The sequence below is a fragment of the Marmota monax genome, unplaced genomic scaffold (assembly GCF_021218885.2).
Source record: "Marmota monax isolate L192 unplaced genomic scaffold, Marmota_monax_Labrador192_F-V1.1 WCK01_AAM20220418_F8-fsc01032, whole genome shotgun sequence".
NCBI classification, from domain to species: domain Eukaryota; kingdom Metazoa; phylum Chordata; class Mammalia; order Rodentia; family Sciuridae; genus Marmota; species Marmota monax.
Window position 1 is genome coordinate 83,922 of NW_026693087.1, and position 21,927 is coordinate 105,848.

General features: G+C 36.3%; 1 protein-coding gene across 11 annotated transcripts in view; it reads right to left on the reverse strand.

Moving 5' to 3' along the window:
• The window catches only part of LOC124099596 (ankyrin repeat domain-containing protein 26), a 39,898-nt gene extending 21,300 nt beyond the window's left edge, over window positions 1-18,598 (reverse strand). Inside the window, exons 1-12 of one of the 11 annotated variants that reach the window (XM_058582694.1) lie at window positions 17,848-18,498; window positions 15,719-15,817; window positions 15,093-15,124; window positions 14,924-14,996; window positions 10,930-11,003; window positions 9,412-9,505; window positions 6,412-6,440; window positions 6,248-6,326; window positions 4,372-4,445; window positions 2,901-2,994; window positions 566-729; window positions 281-319 (exon numbers count right to left, since the gene is read on the reverse strand). In XM_058582694.1, coding sequence (XP_058438677.1) covers window positions 665-729; window positions 2,901-2,994; window positions 4,372-4,445; window positions 6,248-6,326; window positions 6,412-6,440; window positions 9,412-9,505; window positions 10,930-11,003; window positions 14,924-14,996; window positions 15,093-15,124; window positions 15,719-15,806 — 702 coding nt within the window. In that variant the 5' untranslated portion in view covers window positions 15,807-15,817; window positions 17,848-18,498 and the 3' untranslated portion in view covers window positions 281-319; window positions 566-664. The other 10 variants (XM_058582693.1, XM_058582695.1, XM_046454749.2 and 7 more) reach the window with 10 other exon arrangements.
• Window positions 18,599-21,927: the final 3,329 nt, after the last annotated feature.

A 21,927-nucleotide genomic window follows, 5' to 3' on the forward strand; every position in this document is an offset into this window, starting at 1 on the left:
TCTTTCCAACATAAAAATTCAAGATTTCCAATTCCCCTGTGGTCTATACTTGTCTTATACAGAAACTAAGAGAGACACTCCCACTATAACCTGCTGCTGGACTTTGGTCTTGAGAGAGACAACTTGTGGTGAGCCGCTTCTGCCCTTTCTGCAGACTACGGTCGCCATTACAAGATGGTGCTGGCTCCGCTGTGGTCTGTGACAAACAACTCCTTATTTGGGAGAGTTGGCGCATGGTTTTTCACCACCCTATGAGAAAGCTCCACGTGGCAGCTTCGCATTGGGGCTTGAGATGCTTTATTAAGGCTGGGAGGGGCATCTGAGAGAGAGAAGAAGGGCCTGAATAAACTGCTGAAAGAAGATTCCCGAGTTGCGTCTTCCTTGCGGGCAAGGGGTCGCGACAAGTGGTGCCAAAACCCGGGAACCAGAACTTTCAGCAGTCAGGGGTGGTGCACCGGTTAGTCCCAGGTAAGTGGGATCCGCGACCAAAGCGGGGTTAGTCCCAATAAGTGGGATCCGCGATCAAAGCGGGGCAGCTCCTCTGTAAAGAAAGAGAGAGCATTACATTTTATTGCAGCTGCACTGTGTACTTTCGCTTTTGTTTTCCGTGTTTCTTTTGTTGTGTCATTTCGCTTTTGTTTTTTGTGCTTCTTTTGTTGTTGTGTCATGGGTGCCGCATCTTCAAGTCCGCTTCTCCTGGCCCTAGATGGCCTGTTACATTCCAAGGGCCTGGAAGTGAAACATAGTACTTTACAGAGATTTTTACAGAAGATAGATGTTGCTGCACCGTGGTTTGCATTTTCAGGCAGCCTTACTGTACCTAGTCGGGATAAATTAGGCAAAGATCTTGACTTTGCTTCTGAGCAGGGCATATTAGAGGGTGGGGTGATACCCCTTTGGAAAATGGTCCTGGTTTCAATGGCTGATTTCCAATGAGAAGGGGGCTTCAGCTGATATTTCTGCATTGGCTCAATTGCTGGGAGCCAAAAGCTGGCTGGCTAATGTTTCTGGCACTGTTAAGGAGAGTGAACGAGGTACATCTGTTTCGTTCAACTCTCTGCTATATAATGCCACATTGCCCCCTGCAATGGTCTGTGTCCAATCCCCGTTCTTGCTCCTTTTGGCTAATGACACCTCGTCGGGGATGCTGGATTGTTCTATTGTTACCTGTCTCTTATCTGAGTGTTGGAATGGTTCTTGGACTGTAGCAGTGGTTATGAAAATTCCAACTTTTGTCCCAATCCCAGTCACTGCGGACCCAGATAAATTCCCCATTGTTGAGCTACTTAGAGTCCGCAGAGATTTTGGAATTACGGCAGCTATAGTGACAGCTGTGGCAGTGTCTGCTGCTGCAGCGGTTACGGCCGGAGTGGCCATGGCCAGCCAAGTTCAAACTGCTGCCACTATTAATCAGGTTATTCAACAAACATCCACCATACTTGAATCTCAAAGCAGAATTAATCAACACATTTTATCTGGGATTCTAGCTGCTAATCAAAGGATAGATCTGCTTCAAGCTCAAGTTGAGGCATTGTCTGATCTAGTACATTTGGGTTGTATTGACCAACGTGCACATTTATGCATAACCTCTGTCAGATTTAATGATTCCAGAAATGCCTCCCGCATCATCGGAGAGTATCTATCTGGAACCTGGTCCATCGAAGCAGAAGACTTGATCCAGTCTCAACTAACTCAAATTGCTGTTCTGAATAGTACCCGTGTCGAACCAGTGACTTTGGGTCAATTCACCAGTTGGCTGTCCTCTGCCTTTTCCTTTTTTAAGGAATGGGTGGGAATGAGCATTTTTGGGGCAATGTGTTGCTTCAGTGTTGTACTTTGTTTGTGGCTTCTCTGTTGCCTTAAAACTCACCATGCGCAAGAGAAGGCTATGATCGTACAGGCTCTTGCGGCCTTAGAAAATGGCATTTCTCCACAAATCTGGCTTGCACATCTTAAACAGTGATTTCTGGGCATGGCCATTGCACCCCAAGTGAGTTTCACATTGCACTGGGATTGGCATGTCCTCTTCCTTATTCTCTCACAGTGCTGAATAGCCCTTGCACTCTGCAGGTCTTGTTACCATTGCACGCAGATGGGTTTCCACACTAGTACTTTTCTATCATCTTAAAGTCCGTGCCTTTCTTTCAGGGTGCTGTCAACTTGTTTGTCATTATAAACAGCAACAGTTCAGCCTCAGCTATCCCCCTTCGTCCACCATCGTCACGATACAGGATGCGAGGCAAGGCACTGCACTTGAGTGATCCTTGACGTGGACCTCAAGGAGAGCATGTCCTATTGCATGCGGGTTAGACGCGTCCACACCCCGCCCCACGAAAAAAGGCGTCGGCTTATATGGCCTCAGATCTGGGGAAGGGCCCTCCTTAGGACTGAGCCATACTATGCAGCCACTTCTGCACAGTGGGATAGGACCTCTACTCTCGCCTGTATTGTTTTAAGAAAACAGAAAGGGGGAACTGTGGTGAGCCGCTTCTGCCGTTTCTGCAGACTATGGTCGCCATTACAAGATGGCGCTGGCTCCGCTGTGGTCTGTGACAAACAACTCCTTATTTGGGAGAGTTGGCGCATGGTTTTTCACCACCCTATGAGAAAGCTCCACGTGGCAGCTTCGCATTGGGGCTTGAGATGCTTTATTAAGGCTGGGAGGGGCATCCGAGAGAGAGAAGAAGAAATATTAAGGGCCTGAATAAACTGCTGAAAGAAGATTCCTGAGTTGTGTCTTCCTTGCGGGCAAGGGGTAGCGACAACAACTCTTTATCTTTCTTGCTTTTTCTTTATTCCCTGTTTACTAGGTTCATTTCTCCCAGTATTAGAATATATCAGCACTCATGTTATAAATCAATATTCTATCCAAAGAACTGTGTAGAATATGTTGTTCTTACCATGGACATGTCCATCTTCTTTCTCTTTTGCTTTATGATGTTTCTCTCCAGATGAGTGAGAAACACATATCTGTGGATGATCCTCAGAAAATACCTGCAAAATAAAGGACCCCAACCAGCTGCATGAAGACTTCACTATCACTCTTTTCGACATCACCCAAATTTTGGTCTTGAAATCAGCTAACTAACATGTAGATAACTACAGACTGAGCAGTCATACTTTCCATAGGGTGTCTTAGAATTGTGCTCCAGATGAAGCTGCACACTTATCTTCCAATGGCTCCTGATTTGGTAAAAGCAGGGTGGATGTCATAGAAAAGGCATTCCTTGACAACATGCTAACAAAGGTGTATACACCCCAAAGGACGGGAGGAATGATATTCATTGTAACTCATCTGACTTTGCATTCACCATCAAATGTGAGAAGGCTTTCAAGTCTTATTTTAAAGAATTTTCAGGAGTATGTTTCATATTAAATAGGATTCCACTTTTTAAACAATGAACTAACAAAGTTTTTGTTTGAAAATATGAGACTTAGGTGTTCAGTTGGGGATTTGACACTGAGATATGGCCCCTGCCCAGGATACACCCCAAAGGGAAAGCTGTAAACCCAAGAACCTATATATGCCAGCCAAATAAAATAAATCTAGATGTGTGCTAAATCTCACACCAGGAATGTTGGCAATGAGAGAAAAAAGATGAGACAGCATCTCTAAATTCCATCATTCCCTCATTAATGCACACAAATACATTTCTTTAATATACTAAGACATTTTGATAAAGTTATTCAACATATTGACTGAATTTTCTGCAAGGATGAGAAACAAAATGAAAAGGTCACCACAGAAAAAATTGTTTAATACACGTAAGAAGACAGAATTTGGGTCAACATACTTTATACACAATCAGAGATATAAAAAATTGTGCTATATATGTGTAATAAGAATTATAATGCATTCTGCTGTCTTTTTTTTAAATCAATAAAAAATAAACAAAAAATAACAAATAAACATTAACCAGGATGTAAAGTTAAAAAAATATACATACATATTTTTCAACTTGTAGCAAATAACTACTGATTTTCACTAGAATTTTGAGCCTTTGACAACATCACCCTTTCACATGAATGCAGTCTGTGACCATTACCATTCATAACCCAGGTGGTTATTCGTCAGTCTCAAATTTAGTCTCAACTTTTTATTTTTCAAAATGTTTATGCAAGTGGAAGCACAAGCAACATTTAGAATTGTTTTGCCTCCATTACATAGTAAATTTAGCTATAAGTTGACAGGACTACTAATACTATTTTCAGATTCTAACCAGTTCAGAGTGGTTTTAGATGTAATTAGTAATATATAATGCCTGGATTCCAAAAGACTATTTAAAAGGTATTTTCATTTGGCCTCCTTTACTTTCCTCAAGAAAGAAAAATAAGAGGAAACAGGAAGAAATGCTTTATATGTTCACATACCTGAGACTGGGTACATTGAGCATCATCAAAACTTTTGTGCTCTTCCTCTGAAGTCATGTCAAAATGGGTATCTGCTGATAAATAAATACATTTACTCACATTCCTTAGAACTGCATTAGAAAAAGTGAACATCAATCCAAATAGAAAAGGGTAATTGTAACACCAAAACAACTTAATATTCCCAAATATGATTTCCAATTAAGTTTAATATTTGGTGAATAATTACTGGTTTCAACTTTCCACAGTTTTTCTTTTTTCTTTTTCTTTCTTTGTGTATACACCTTGGGAGTGGACCCACAAACTTATGCATTCTTGTCAAGTACTCTACCATTTAGTTCTATCCCATGGCCACTTTAATTGGCAACTGGAGTCCTCTGAGTGGACTGAATACAGCCATCCTTCAAGGCTTGGACTTCCAAGTAGTTGTGAATAAAGATGTGCCCTTTTGCACCCAACAAACATTGAGTTCTCAGGGAGTATTTTTTCTTGATCTAAATCCTCAACACACATCTTATAGAGACATGACAGGATACAAGGTTCAGTGCAAACCATATTGCCAAGATTTGTCTACTCAAGATCAATGAAATTTGCTCAGAAACAAGCTTGAAAATCCACATGGAAAGAAGGGCTGATTCTGGGAAAATGTTGGTATAGAATAAGCTGCATTCTAAGCTGCACTACTGCATGGAGACCAAAGAGTTGGTGAAGAGCTTCTCAGCAAAATGAGTGAAAGAGGGATTTTATTCAAATCCCTAAAATTTCTGAACACTGAAAAGGTCCAGAGATTCAGTAATCTGTGTAACATAAACAAACAAAAAAAAGCCTACAACCTGCATGCAAATATCAGTGCAGATCTGCCTCAGACAAATGGGGAGAGAGAAGAGGAAGTTGCATTCTAAGTTGTACCATGATGTGCCCTGCTAAGGAGAAACCTGAGATCAAAAATATTGCTTAAACTGATCTGACCAAAAGGTGCACTATGCACTGGTGCTTAAAAAGCATGCTCTTCTCTCAGCGGGTGATGACAGTGCTGAAGCGGTAGCCATCCTCGGAAAGAGTGCAACAGTGGTTTCTTTGATTCAGTTCCTCTAAACAACACACACACCCACACACACACACACACACACACACACACGAGGATCCTGGAAGTGCCTATCAAGGGACCCATGCTGTGCCTGATGGAAGGTAGAAAAAACTGGTGCAGGCTAGACTATTCCCGTGTGATTCCGGTGAGAAGGCAAAGGGGAACCTATGTGTCTGGAAGCTAATGTGACCAGCTGAAGTGTCAGAGAAAATGACCTAAGAAGGCACAGAAAATGTGCCCCTAGGGATGGTGTTTGTTCTGGCTACTCACCCCTCAAAAAGACAGGTGAGAGGTGAGTAGCCAGAGAGCAGGAGATGGTGAGAGCATGAAATGCTGTAGGCCCACACAGAGAAAAGTATGAAATAGGTCAGGATTTGTCTCAGAATAAAGGGATAGGTGAGGACTAATCCCAGAGGACAGTTGAGGCAGAGGAAAGGTATAAAGATATGGAATGAGGCTTGGCTCATGTCAGGAAATATTTCTAAGAAATTTCAGAAGGTTGACCTTTCACATTCTAAAGAGATGCTTATGGTGACATTTGCATGGTAGCTAGTTCACTCCAAAGGCTGGAAATAGAGAGAATGTAACAGTATGATATGGAAAGGAAACAATTCAGAATTGAGGGGATATTCCCAGAAACACAGAGGAGAGATCATTTTCTGTTACTACTGATGACATTGTGAGGAAAATCCTCCCACCTCTTTGGGAAAACCACCTTACATGTGAGAACACTGGTAGCATTTCAAGTGTTTTAACATTGTGTTCCCTGGAGTGTTGTAATGCAAAACTTACCCAATTTGACTGTCTTTTCTTTCACTTTGCCTAATCCTTTCCATAGAAGGGCCTCTTTTATTGTGATGGGATCGGTGTGCTTAGAAAGAAGATAGTAAATAAAGAGTGTATTTTTCATTGACTACAAAGTTAATAATTTAGGATAAATATAGAAATTTAATTACCTTTCTGAAATCAGATGAATCCCTAGAGGCTGAAAAACAAAAGGGGTATATAATCAAGCAAATGTGAAGAAGACAAAACAACTCATACATTACAGATACCTCCACATACAGCTGAGGTCCATGGTTCAGCTGTGCTAAAAATTATGCTATCTCCTGGCTTTCTGTGCTGGCTGGTTTGGCTGACAACAATCATGTGACTAAAATCTGCCAAAGGAATTTTGTGAATAGGTTTTGTGAAACATGCTGTTCATTTCACAAACCTGAGATTATTTGTCCAATGACCATAAATAAAACAGACAAGGGAACATATACCAATGCCAAGATACAGATTGATGGAGAATCCAACAATCCTCTAGTGAAGAAGCAAAGAAGGTCCCTAAGAGATTCAATGGCAAAGGTGAAGTCAAAACAAAAACAAGCCATAGAACCTATCTTACGGAAATAATATTGAAAAGATTTAATCTTTATAATTTTAAGTATGTATATATTTACTGCATTTGTCCTTTCATTTTTGTTTAGTAAGGCCAAAGCTGTGTTCAGATCCCAGGGAAATGTTAGGTTCATTTCTCAACAAAGATATCTGAAGGAGTCACTTGAAATACATACTTTGACACTGAAAGCTGTGACACCTATTGTTTGTTTCTTATATTCAGGTGGGATGCTGGTTCCTCTTGTGCATCCTCTATTCCTGTATTCTCTGGTTTAAATGGATTAGATTTTCATGATCCCCTTGTTTGAGAACAGATAGTTTCCACATCTAAGAAATAAGGTTTGATTGGTTTAAACTTTTGAGACATAAAAATTTAAAGGGAAAGTTGAAATGGAAGAGCACAGCTTTATCTGATAACAATAATATATTATTATACACACACATGCATATATGACAAAGATTTTGGGTATTCAAAGAGTTAACTGTATAAAGATTTCTGTTTACAAATGAGTTTGGTTTGGTGTGACTTGCCAGTGTTTTAAGTGTATTCAAAAAAGGCCAGGCCTATCAAAAAATTATAATTAGCTTTTGAAGGATGAGGATGTAGCTCAGTAATGAAGTGAATTTCTAGAATGCCCATGGTCAAAATTTTATTTTCAGGCAAATAGGAAAGAAATACAGAAAGTAATTATGTAAGGAAAAAAGACAGGGATGGAGGGAAGGGAGTAGAAAGGAAGGAAGGAAGGAAGGAAGGAAGGAAGGAAGAGAGGAAAGAGGAGAAAGAGCAGAGCTGTCATTAAAAACCACGAATGATTCTGAAATGTAGATTTGCTCCTCAGAATGACTCAATTTAAACCACAGGAAGCAGTATGTCTGATAGGTATGGAGAAAAGATGGTCATGGCTGGAATCTTTCCCCAACTTACAAGCCCCTCATGATTCAAATGATGGACAAGTTACAATCTCTCACATATTGTAAAAGATAGATATACTGATAGCCCCTGAATTGCATGCTCTCAGTTTCCCCATCATTCCCTACAAGATTACCCAGCTAACTTATTTTGTTTCTTCCACATTTCTCCTTCCCAGGAACTTTTCAAAAGCAACATCTTGATCTCTGGTCTTGATTCTTTATATTTTCCGTTTTGTCTATGAATTATCCCCACTCTTTCTTTTTCTTTTCTTAGTTGTAGATGGACACAATGTCTTCATTTTATTTATTTATTTATTTACATGTGTTGCTCAGGATAGAACCCATTTCCTCACACATGCAAGGCAAGCACTCTACCACAGAGCTACAACCCCAGTCCACCACTCTTTCTTAATTCCCAATTTAAGGATTAGACCTAAGAAATATAAATTCTATACATTGAGTTCTTATCACTTGCCAAGAGACAAGATCAGAATAAAAACAAGATGCATGCAATAACTTTATTACATTTGATGTTCCAGTGGCTCTGCATTTAGTTTTGCTAAAAGGAAATTCTTTACTGATGTCTTTACATGGTGGCCAGCAGATAGTGATCATTGGAATCACCTTACATGGAAGAAAACAAAGATGTGCAGGCCAGGTAAGTCAAAGCATGCATTTTGAATAGGGTTCCCCACAGATGATCTATCAGAGTCTGAGAGTCTGGGTCTGCACTTAGTCTGCTTCTCATTTCCCTGCCTTCAAATGCCTTACAATAATAGAGCCAGGTTTCCACCCAATGATGTTCCCAAACCTGAAGGATGAGAAGAAGTCCTTTCTCCTTCATTTATTCACTGTATTCTCTCTGCTTTTCTCAATGTCTATTCTTCCTTCTCCTTTCCAAATTGTCCAAAGAATATTTTAAAAACCTATGAATTTAGGTATCAGTCCATAACAATTTGCACATTTTTCCACTTCCCATACTGCTGTGTCTGCCATCTGTGCTTCATCCCAGGTAGTGGCAAGAATGTCTATGATATAGGTATTTTTATTTTTTATTTGTTTTAATTACAATATTGTTTTATATAAATTTATGACCAGATACATGGATTTATGAACATTTCACTTAAAAAGTAAAAAAAAAAAAAAAAAAAAAAAAACTTCCTTTCTTCATGATCAGTTCTTCACATGTCAATTCCTTTCTAATGACAACTCAGAAATGAGTGGTGAGAAAAAATATTCACACCTTGAGTCATTTGCACAACTGGAAACTCCCATTTTCTTTCCACATTTTGAACAGGTGGTCTTTTTATTCTGGTAAATGACTGAAATTTATCTGCCTTCATGGCTTCTTTTTCCTTCATTTACTTGCTGCACTCACTCTCTCTGCCTTTCCCAATGTGTATTCACCATTATCCTCTCTACTTCACAATTTCCAACTCCCCTATGATCTATGCATGTCTTGTATAGAAACTATGAGGGACACTCCCACCATAACCTGCTGCTGGACTTGGTCTTAAGAGAGACAACTCATTATCTTTCTCACTTTTTCATTATTATCTGTTTACTAGGTTCATTTTTCCAAGTAATAGAATAAATCAGCACTAATGTTAGAAATCAATATTCTGTCCAAAGAACTGTGTAGAGTATGTAGTTCTTACCATGGACATGTCCATCTGCTTTCTCTTTTGGTATATAATGTTTCTCTCCAGATGAGTGAGAAATGCACATCTGTGGACCACCCTCAGAAAATACCTGCAAAATAAAGGACCCCAATGAGCTGCATGAAAACTTCACTATCACTCTTTTAGACATCACCCAAATTTTGGTCTTGAAAGCAGCTAACTAAAATGTAGATAAGTACAGTCATATTTTCCACAGGGCAACCTAGAATTTGTGCTTCAGATGAAGCTGAACTCTTGTCTTCCAATGGCTCCTGATTTGGTAAAAGCAGGATGGATATCATAGAAAAGGTATTCCCTGAAAATTTAATAATATAAATGCATGTATTCTAAGAGTGTAAACAACCATATATCACAACCCCACAAGATGAGAATGCATTAAATACTTAATTAAACATTCTTGAGGAATATAATTAATATTATGTTGCATTACGTGTTTTAAATAACAGACTTATGAGACTCAGTGTGATAAGAGATTTGGAATTATGTGATGTTGAGCAGGAATAAGACTTTGTTGGACTTGCCTCATTTTGGTCATCACACTCTCACAGGATCTAAGACCCTTATAGTAAGTGTTTCACTGAGAGAAAATCCAGTTTAATAAAATGACAAAGTAGGGTGAAGAAATGTTTCTATTGTACTGTTAGAAAGCAACACACAGGATCTGGGTAGAGTAAACAACATGTTCCTCTGAGAGAGAACTAAAAAGTACACCAATGAAGAAAAATGACAGCACAAAAATGTACAGCACTTCCTGACCATTTTTCAGAGCTTGAGTCATATTGGCTCCTGTGTGCATTCTGGATAAAAAAAAGAGCAGCTATGGCAAAAAAGAAAACCTGGAGAGTCACTGTAGAGAGCCTCAGACCAAATGAAGCCTAGAATTTTGGCTTTTAGAATAGTAAATGAATTCAAGGATTTCACCAGCCATCCATGGGCTGGGTGTGTGAGCTATGCACATTTGAGTGTATGAGAAAAACTGGTCTGAAATTGCTGTCTGATTAGGATCTGCATGTATGTGTGTCTTTTTACTCACTCTGCCTATGATACCCACAAAGCACCTGAGATGGGTGTGATTTTCCATGTTTATATGTAACTAAAACTGAGCCACTGGGAAGGACCATCCTTTACCATAAATGTACTCAATGACCATCACCAATATATATGTTCATTAATTAAAATGGTGATTTGCAAAACCACTAATTTTAACTTCTTCATCATTTTCAGGGGTTAAAAAAATGGAAACCCAAATAATATTCAGAAAAAATTCTGCCCGAATCACAAGGATAATATTTATCTATATGTTTTCCTGAATTTTAATGCTATTTTCAGATTCATAACCAGTTAAATTCTATTAGGTTTGAATATTAAATTATCATCTTTAGATTCCAAACCACTGTTATGAAAGGTAATCAAATTTGCCCATATTGACTTTCTTAAAATAAGGAATACAGTAAGAAATCAGAAGTTTTTAAAAATATATATGAGTGAACTCACCTGTGGCTGCTTATTTTTGGTGTCATCAAGACCTTCCTTCTCTTCTTCAGATGATGAAAACCAAAGTGGTTCAGCTGAAAAATGTATGTAGATTTATGTAAACTACTTAGAACATTAAGAGAGAATGATAGTCTGCCAAAAATAAAAAAAAAGTAATAATAAGCTTGAATTTTAGGTGATATTACCTCTTTAACTGTTTATTGGTGGGGTATACTTGTGTGTACTCAGTGATTTAACCATACAACATTGCAACATTGGCAAGAGCTCTGCCAGAGTTGCATATTTGTTTATTTTTGGAAACTGGGTCTCTCTAAAGTGTTTGTTCTGGCCTGAGACTTGCCATGCTCTTGTCTCAATCTCCCAATAGCTGTGTTTGGAGGTGATCCACTGTACCCAGCAGAGAATTTTTTTTTTCAGGGAATGTTTTTACTGGTATAAAACTTCAACAGTCTACCTGAGGAGACACTATGTATCACCAGGTTTAAGAAACAAGAATATCTCAAAGGTATATCCACTCAAGATGAATGAAAATTTGCCAGAATTAAATTTTAAAAACATTATAGAAATGTAGGGATACACACAATTTGCTATTCTCTTCCCCACAACATTAACTTTTAAAAACAACTATTCATCAGTAGTCATTTCCACAGTGACTTAGACTCTCTCTACTGTTATCAATGAACATCTTGCATATGCAATGTTTTTCTAGATTACTCTAAAAATGTGTTCTTCTGTAAGACTTAGTCTGTTCAGTCCTGCGTGATTACCAATCTCCTTGTCATAAACTGTTTTTTACCCCCTTGAGGTATCTCAGCATTTCAGCCACTGTTCAACTGGATATCTACCAGTTGACTTGTAAATTACTCCTTCCCCTGTCTAGCCCTTTGGCTCCTGAACTCAAGAAGACCTCTTTTACATCACCTTAGCATCAACAGTTTATTTGAACCGAGAATTATTATGTTCCCTATGAGAATAGAGTAAAAAGGTGCCAGGAATAGTGGCTTTCCTAGAGCTAGGATTCAGCAGAGACTAAAGGAATGAGGTTACCAGTCAGAGGCAGAAAATGGGGAAAGCTTAAAATGCTGGAGCTAGACACAGAGTGAAGCATTAAATGGGTCAGTATTTGTCTGAAAATATAGGGATTGGTGAGGAGCCATCCAGATGACAGTAAAATTAAGGGAAAGGATAAAGTGTTAGGCTGAACTCATGAAAGATTTCTGGGTAATTTTAAAAGCTGGCCTTTTATCTTCTAAAGAGGTTCATAGTCACATTTGCATTGTAGCTAGATGGCTCCAAATGCTAAAGACAGGATGAGTGTGGAGAGCATATGCATGAGCAGAAATGAATAAGAAGATGGCAGGAGTGCCAAATAGAGGGAAGCAGGCCAGAATGAAAAAAATGTTCCATGAAAAATAGAGGATATATCACTTCCTGGGACCAGTGTAGAATGAAGTTTCATTAAGTAATAAAGGAAAAAGCTGGGTCTCTGGAATAAGAGCTCTGTACTCTTACACAAGGTTTCAAATGACATGTAAAATAAAACACACCAACTGTTTAAGTTCTTTTAGTTTACCATGTAATATTTGAATTTCTCATTTTTGTATGTTAAGGGACTCATTTTAGTGCTTGGGGTCAGTTTCCTGAATCTTGGATTTACCCAACCTTCCAATGAATAAGAGAAAAAGCTTTGTGGCAGAGCCACTGCTTAGCATGCCAAAGTATCTGTGTTCAGTCCCCACCATTAAAAAGTAAATTAAAAACAAAAGCAAACAACAACAACAAAAAAAAAAAAAAACAAAGAAAAGAAAGAAAAGCATGAAGAGGGAATATATAAAGTAGTTTGTGTAAGTATTTTTGAATTCACAACTCTGGGGAAATACAAATCATAAAAGAGTAATTTCCTAAAAATACTGTATTAGTTTTATAGAAATTAAATAATATAAAGAATACACAATAATACTTTGTATGGTTTAATACAGAGATAATCACAACTGATGAAGGACATAGAATACACAGCTGCATAAAGTACAACACGTGTTCAATGTAATTATTCAATAAAGTGGGTATTAGAATTGAAATTAAATTTTAATTTGGTCTTGTTTCACATACTATACTTAATCTCTGGGTTCAGACACATATTTTTATGTTCATCTCCCAAGATTTGGAAATTATTGGCAGCTATGCAATAAGTTTTTATAAAATTTTGGAGGAAAATAGAGCCTCATAATTCACCTAACAGGTATAAGAATTCCGGAAAATTTAATTTTAAAAATGTCTGAGATAAAGATTTTTTTAGAAATCATTTTGTTGTGACTCTAAAGATATAATTTTAATGGCTGCCAATCTTACTGGAGTGAGATGGTATCTTAGGGTGGTTTTGATTTGCATTTCTCTGACAGCTAGAGATGTTGAGCATTTTTTCATGTACTTGTTGACTGACTGTATGTCCTCCTCTGAGAAGTGTCTGTTCAGGTCCTTGGCCCATTTGTTGATTGGGTTGTTTGTTTTCTTATTGTCTAATTTTTTGAGTTCTTTGTATACTCTGGATATTAGGGCTCTATCTGAAGTGTGAGGAGTAAAGATTTGTTCCCAGGGTGTAGGCTCCCTATTTACCTCTCTTATTGTTTCTTGCTGAGAAAAAAACTTTTTAGTTTGAGTAAGTCCCATTTGTTGATTCTAGTTATTAAGTTTTGTGCTATGGGTGTCCTATTGAGGAATTTGGAGCCCGGCCCCACCGAATGTAGATCGTAGCCAACTTTTTCTTCTATCAGACGGCACGTCTCTGATTTGATATCAAGCTCCTTGATCCATTTTGAATTCACTTTTGTGCATGGCGAGAGAAAGGGGTTCAGTTTCATTTTGTTGCATATGGATTTCCAGTTTTCCCAGCACCATTTGTTGAAGATGCTATCCTTCCTCCATTGCATGCTTTTAGCCCCTTTATCAAATATAAGATAGTTGTAGATTTGTGGATTGGTTTCTGTGTCCTCTATTCTGTACCATTGGTCCACCCGCCTGTTTTGGTACCAGTACCATGCTGTTTTTGCCATTAGGAAGTCAAACAACAACAAGTGCTGGTGAGGATGTGGGGAAAAGGGTACACTTGTACATTGCTGGTGGGACTGCAGATTGGTGCAGCCAATTTGGAAAGCAGTATGGAGATTTCTTGGAAAGCTGGGAATGGAGCCACCATTTGACCCAGCTATTCCCCTTCTTGGTCTATTCCCTAAAGACCTAAAAAGAGCATGCTACAGGGACACTGCTACATCGATGTTCATAGCAGAACAGTTCACAATAGCAAGACTGTGGAACCAACCTAGATGCCCTTCAATAGACGAATGGATAAAAAAAATGTGGCATTTATACACAATGGAGTATTACTCTGCATTAAAAAATGACAAAATCATAGAATTTACAGGGAAATGGATGGCATTAGAGCAGATTATGCTAAGTGAAGCTAGCCAATCCCTAAAAAACAAATGTCAAATGTCTTCTTTGATATAAGGAGAATAACTAAGAACACAGTAGGGACGAAGAGCAGGAGAAGAAGATTAACATTTAGCAGGGATGAGAGGTGGGAGGGAAAGGGAGAGAGAAGGGAAATTGCATGGTAATGGAAGGAGACCCTCAGGGTTATACAGTGGAGGAGGTAGAGAGAGAGGAGGGGAGGGGAGGGGAGAGGTGGGGAGGGGGGATGGTGGAGGATGGGAAAGGCAGCGGAGCACAACAGACACTAGTATGGCAATTTGTAAATCAATGGATGTGTAACTGATGTGATTCTGCAATCTGTGTATGGGGTTAAGGTGGGAGTTCATAACCCACTTGAATCAAAGTGTCGAATATGATATGTCAAGAAATTTGTAATGTTTTGAACAACCCACAATAAAAAATTAAAAAAAAAGATATAATTTTAAACTTGTATGCCAATATAGACACTGGAATGTGTATGTATGTGTGTATGTATGTATATGTATATATAGATATATTTTTTTACCTGATTTGCATATCCTTTCTTCTGTTGTCCCCATTGTATTCTTTTGAAGAAAATACCTCCTGTCTAAGATAGGCTGTATGGGTTTGGGAAGTAGATATTAAATACGTGTTGTACATTTTATACTATACACAGTTAATAATTCAAGATAAACATAGAAGTTTATAATTACCTTCACAACAGGATGTGTGAAATTCTGAAATACTGAAAAGCAAAAGAGATACACAATCCACAAAACATGAATATGACAAAATCAACCACACCTTCCTGCTGAATTGACATGGAGTCAAGATCCATGGGTTAGCTTTGATAAATAATATTTTAGCATTTGGACTTCTGTGTTTGCTGGTTTTTGTTGAGTACAGCAGCATGATTCAAATATACTGAAGAAAAACATCCGATATTAGTTTAATTAAGCATAGAGTTAAGTTTTCAAAAGTGAGATTACAGTTCCAATTATCACAAATATAATAGGGAATGCACACATACCAAGTAAAGGTGCGGACTGATTGAGGGATTGGGGATATCTAATCAGAGGAGCAAAGGAGAAACTTTGGGGCATAAATATATAAAATAAAGAAAATAATTTAACAGCAGGTGTGTTTAATGTAGCCTATCATGATCATTTCATTAACTTTATTACAGGTATGTACCCTGTTCCTCCATTTGTCCTACAATATAGTAAGTCCAAAGTTGTGATAACTGTCAAGTGGAAAGTATAATTCATTTGCATTGAGGAAAGTTCTGAGAAATGATCAGCTTTGGTATACACTTATTAAAATAATCATTTTTCCATACCCATGGAGGACAGTGGTGTATCTTCTTTTAATATATCCTCTGGTCTGACCCACTCAAAGTTTCTTGATTCATTCATTTGAGAACACATAGGAACTGTATCTAATAAATAATTTTTAAAAAGCATAAAATATTAATATACGGTAATCCAAAGGGGAAAAGTGAACTGAAATGCAAAAGAATTATCAGACATGAATAACCTTTTATATTTCAAATTCATTAGCATATATACAAAAAAATAACAGCTTTGGTATTCAACAAATTAACCTAAAGAGTCTGCTGTTTACAAAATGAGCCTTCTTAGACTTTCAAAGATTTTCATAAAATATCTGTCATATCAGAATACTAGATATTTAGAGAAAAGGACTTGGCAGAATAATTGAGTGCATTCCTAGCATGCCCAAAGCCATGGTTTCATTAAAGAAAAAAACTAATTATCTTTTAAAATGCCCCATGTTTCTTAAATGCTATGTTTCTGATCTCAAATACTGATATCAATACTTCCCTATACTTGGTAGTTATGGAGCAAAGAAATTAAAGTGGCTGGTTGCCCCAATTCTAACAGTTTCCCCTGCTTAAAACCATCTCTGGACCAGTAATCCTCACTTTCGTTTGAAGGCAAATATAATGAAACCAGCTGAAATGCATTACCTCAGTCTCCTTATTATTACCTTCAAAATTACCTAGCTAATTTTATTCCCTCCTCACTACCCCCTCCCTTTAATTTTCAAAAGCTATCTCTAGATCTGTAGTCTTGATTCTTTTTTGTTGTTGTTGTTGTTGTTGTTTAGATTATTCCCACTACTTTTTCTTCCCAATGCAGTAACTGTATCTTAAAAATACAATTTCTAGGAGATGGGTTTTGGCTCAGTCTTAGGGCGCTTGTCTAACAAATGTGAAGTACTGGGTTTAATCCTCAGCACTATATAAAATAAATAATATAAAGGTATTGTGTCAATTTACAACTTTAAAAAATATTTAAAAAATATAATTTGGGGGCTTGGGTTATGGCTCAGCACGTGCACGTGCAAGGCTCTGGGTTCGATCCTCAGCAACACATAAAAATAAATAAATAAATAAATAAAGTTATTGTGTACAACTACAAAAATATTTAAAAAAATACAATTTCTATGTTTCATCCATTTGTTCTTCCCCTTTGCCAACAGACATAATCAAAAACAAAGCAATATTTATGCTCTAATTTAATATAGTTATGCCATGACCTAATACACAATGGCTCTTAATTTAGATTTTCTAAAGGGCAATTCATTCAACTGCTCTTGCAACTCAGAATGTAGTCTGTGGATCAAGGATCATTGGAAGCATCTTTGAATGTATTCAGGATGTAGAACCAAAGACCTGCTGAGTCAGAACATACATTTTGTACATGGTCCCCAACATATGATTCAATAAAATTTGAGAGTTCTTATGCATGCTTAATCTTCTACCAATTCTCTAACTTAACATGCCTATTTGATGTTTCTTTTGGCTTTGTTATTTTGTTATTGGTACTGGGGATTGAACCCATGGGTGTCTAGCTACTGAGCAACATCCACATCCCTTTTTAAATTTTATTTAGAGAAAGGGTCTTGCTGAATATCTGAGGGCCTCATTCAGTTACTGAGCTGGCTTTAAAATAGAAATTATTTCTCCGTCTTCAACCTCCAGAGCCACTGGGAATATAGGTATGCACCATGTGCCTGGCCATTTATTTCACCTATTTAAAATTCTCCCAATTTGTACTCTATTTGTAGATGTATTAGAAGTCATAATCTTTCCAAGGAATGGTTTATCAGGCCATCATCAATGTGCATCTGCTTATTTTTTCTTTTTCTTTTTCTTTTTGGTTGTTGTTGTCTATAGTCTTTTCTCATTCTTCATTTCCAAATTATTCTCTCCCCTTTTCTTATGTCCCAACTTTCCTCTAATTTAAGCAGGTCTGGCAATGGACCTAATAACTCAGCTCCTCTAGGACCAGTCCAACTTACCCTGTGGTTGCAACTTGATTAGATACACTATTTCAACTCCCATACTATTTATTATTTTCATTTCTTCCACTATTAAATCATACTAGTGCTCATGTTTTAAACATGCATTATTATCCAATGATTTTTATAATGAGTGGTTCTTACCTTCTGTATGTCCATTTATACCATCTTTTTCTCTTTGATGTGCATCACCAAATGAATGACCAACACTATTCTGAGGAAGAATCTGAGAGATAGTCGTCTGGTAAAATTATATCACTAATGAATTATATGAAGATTGCCTAATCAGTATTCTAAGGAGACACCTAATTTTCCAGATTTGAAAAAAATTAGATTTAAAAACTAGAGAAGTACACATTAAAAATTGAAATATTTTATATCACAGTGTTATATATACTATGGAAATAAGCCAAATATTATATTCATTTGTCTACTAACTCTATAAAACCAGGATAGAAGGACAATAGAGAACTATCAACATGAGGGCTAGGGTTGTGGATCATATATATATGAGATAATGGGGTTCATTGTAACTTATACAGAAATGCATATAACATATTTAGACAAATCTTACTGCCCAGTACATTTTCTATCCCTTCTGATATCCCTCCACTAATCCACCAAAAGCAGTTGTATGAGGACAGTTTATACTAAGGGCTACCTCCATTTGAAAATCTAAGATATTTCAATTTAGAAACCTCATAATGCATCCCAAGGTCTAAGAAAAACGTCAGTAAATGAATTCTAAAACCAATACAAAAAAAGAATTAATTAAAGTCAGAGCCAAAATTATAAAATAGATAATTTTTTAAAAACATAGTAATAATGAAACAAATAGTTTGTTTTTAAAATGGTAAATAAAATTGATAAACCCTTGGCCAAGGGAACTAAAAGAAAAAAGAAGATACAGATGAATAAAGCTAGAAACAAAAAGTGAAATATTAAAACAGATACCACTGAAATCCAGAAGATCTCTAGAGACTATTAGAAAACTTATATTTCAATGAATGGGAAAAATTTAGACTATTTTAAAGAATAAAATTGAAAGATAAATAAATCTAAGTGATATTAATGAAATATGTCATAAAATGTTGAATCAAACAGATAGAGAAAACCATAGCTCAATAACAAGCAATTAGGTTGAAGCAATAATAAAAAGCCTTATGGACCAGAGGTTCAGAGGTGAATACATGGCTAAATTTTATCAGATATTTAAAGAAGAACTGATATTAATCCCCCATTACATTTAAGAGCAAAGGAAAGATGCTTCCAAAGCAATTCTGCAAAGTATTACCCTGACTGGAAAAGTGAATATTGGACAGAACAAGAAAAAACTAGATATCAATATCCTTGAGGAACACAGTATAAAAATTCTCATAAAATCTTTGCAAACCACATTCAACAACACATTACAAAATAACATACATATCAGGCATAGTGGTGTAGGTCTATACTCTCAGAAAAGCATCAGGTTGTTTGAGGAACACTGTAATTTCAAAGCCAGCCTGGGAAATTTAGTGAGACCTGTTATCAAAGTGAACAATAAAAGGTCCTGGGGATGTGATTCCTTCGTACCATGCTCCTGGTTTGAGACTCTAGTCACATACAAAAAAAAAAAAAAAATCCATAAAAGCTGATTTTGATCCAGGATGATTCAATACATGCAAATCAATAAAACTAATACATCACACATAGAATCAAGAGCAAAATTTCATGATCTTTTAAGAAGCTGCAGGAAAAGCCTTTGACAAATTCAATGGCCCTCATGACAAAGCCCTGAGAGATTAGAGAATAGGAGAATTTTATTAAAAGATAATAAAGACCAAGTATACCAAATCCAAAGCCAATAGTAAAATGAAGAAGAACATTTTCTCTAAAATCAGGAAATACACAAGGATGTTCATTGCCGCCAATCTCACTAATCACAGTACTTAAAATTTTAGAAAAAGAGAAAGAAATAAAAGGGATTCAAATAAGAAAATTAAAGTGTTAAATTATTTCTATATGCAAATGATTTAGTCCTAATTCTTAGAAGAACATAATATATTATGAAAATTCTACTTTGATGAATGAATTCATCAGAGTAACAGGATATAAAATAAACATATAAAAATAAACTGTTTGTCTATATACCATAGCAAACCTAGAGAGAATAAAGCAAGAGTAATAGCTCATTCAAATAACTTTAAAAATAGCTAGGAATAACCCTAAACAAGAAAGTGAATGACCTCTTCAAGAAAAATTACACATTGAAGAAAAAAAATAAGAAAACAATAGGAAGTAAAAAGATCTGCTATGTTCATAGAGAAGCAGAATTAATATTCTGAAAATGGGCATAGTACCATAAATGAATTATAGATTCCATGTATTCCCATTCAAATTCAAATGGTATTGTTTGCAGAAATGGGGGGGAAAATAACTACTTCTAAATTTGTATGGAAGAAAAACAAACAAACAAAGAAATACTTAGACAAAGTGATACTGATCATAAGAGAAACAATGGATAAACCACAATGCCCAATTTCAAAATATAAAACAGAGCCATAGTAATAAAAACCATGGTCCTGGTGTAAAGAAAGACCCATAGACCAATGGATAGAAAAGAAGACAGAGAGCAAACCCAGGGGTACAGTCATGTGATACTAGGCAAAGACACCAAAAACATATTTTGGAGAAAAGACAAACATTTTAGAAATAGTGTTGGAAAAACTAGATATCCGTATGTAAAAGAAGAAACCTAGATGCCTATTTTCTAACACTGCACAAGAGTTTATTCAGAAAGGACTAAAGACATATGTACCAGACTAGAAGGTTTACAAATACTAGAAGAAAATATATGGAAAACACGTCAGTATGTAGGCAATAACTTCCTGAATACAGCCCCCTACATCTCAGAAAATAAGAACAACAATGGATAAGAGAGGGTGCATCAAACTGAAAAATTCCTGCATAGTAAGTGAAACACAAAAGAGTAAGAAGTGGTAGCCTCCAGAAATGGAGAAAAGCTTTGCCAGCTATTCTTCTGACAGAGGATTAATATCCTAAAAATATTAATGCAAATATCTTAACACCAGAAAAACAAAAACCTTTTCAATAAATGAGCAAATGCACAGCTAGTTCTCAAAATAAGAGATACAAATGGCCAACACTTCAGGAAAAAAAAAAAAACCCACAACATCTTTATCAATCGGGAATATGCAAATCAAAACAACATCAAGCTCCCATTTTCCACCATTCAAAAAAGCAATCATCAAGAAGGCAAATAATACTGGGAAGATGAGGAGAAAAATCTCTTACATGTGAATGGCAGGAACATAAATTACTATATCACTATGGAAATTCATATGAAGGCTACTCAAAAACTGAACATAGAACTACTTTATTATTCAAATACACTACTAAGTACTTACCAGAAAATATTAAAGTCAGCTTATTTTAGAGATATACACATGCCCATCTTGCTATGACACTATTAATAATAGGCAAGTTATAGAATCAGGCTAGATGCTAGTTAATAAAAGAATGGATAAAGAAAATGTGGTATATATAAACAAGGAAGATTTCTATGCATAGAGAACAACAAAACTAAGTTAATTTTAGGAAAATGAATAAAACAGGGAAGCATAATGTTAAATAATATAAGCCAGACTCAGGAAACAAGTATCATATATTTCTCTCACATGGAAAACTAGAGGTGGAAATGTTCCACATAAAAATAGATGAATAATAAATTTTATCCATTAGCTCTTCATAACTGAAATAAAATTAAAGTAATTTCAAAACAAAAGATATCGTTTACATTTAACCTTATTTTAGCTTCTCCAGGATATTTGCAAATATATTTCCTAACCTGGAATAGTTCATAAAAATAGTAGTGTTTTACAATAAACATTAAAGTAAGTAAATACAGAAACATCTAAAATTTGAAATTTCAAAATTAGACATAGAATTTATATATTTTAAGAAACTATAATGGAAAAACAACAATTCTGAAACTAAAGTATTACCATACAATTATTGAATGTTTCTGCTTCCAGAACTGGTTATTACCTTGCACACACCATTTATTCTTTGATTAGATGAAGAGTAAATTTTTAGAACATTTCATTACCTTTAGAATTTTTATTGGTTCTTTTCGTTATACGTCAAAACAGAAGTTATATACTAGAATATAATTATAAAAGCATAGAATATAATTTGTTCTAATTCAGGACCTAGTACTTC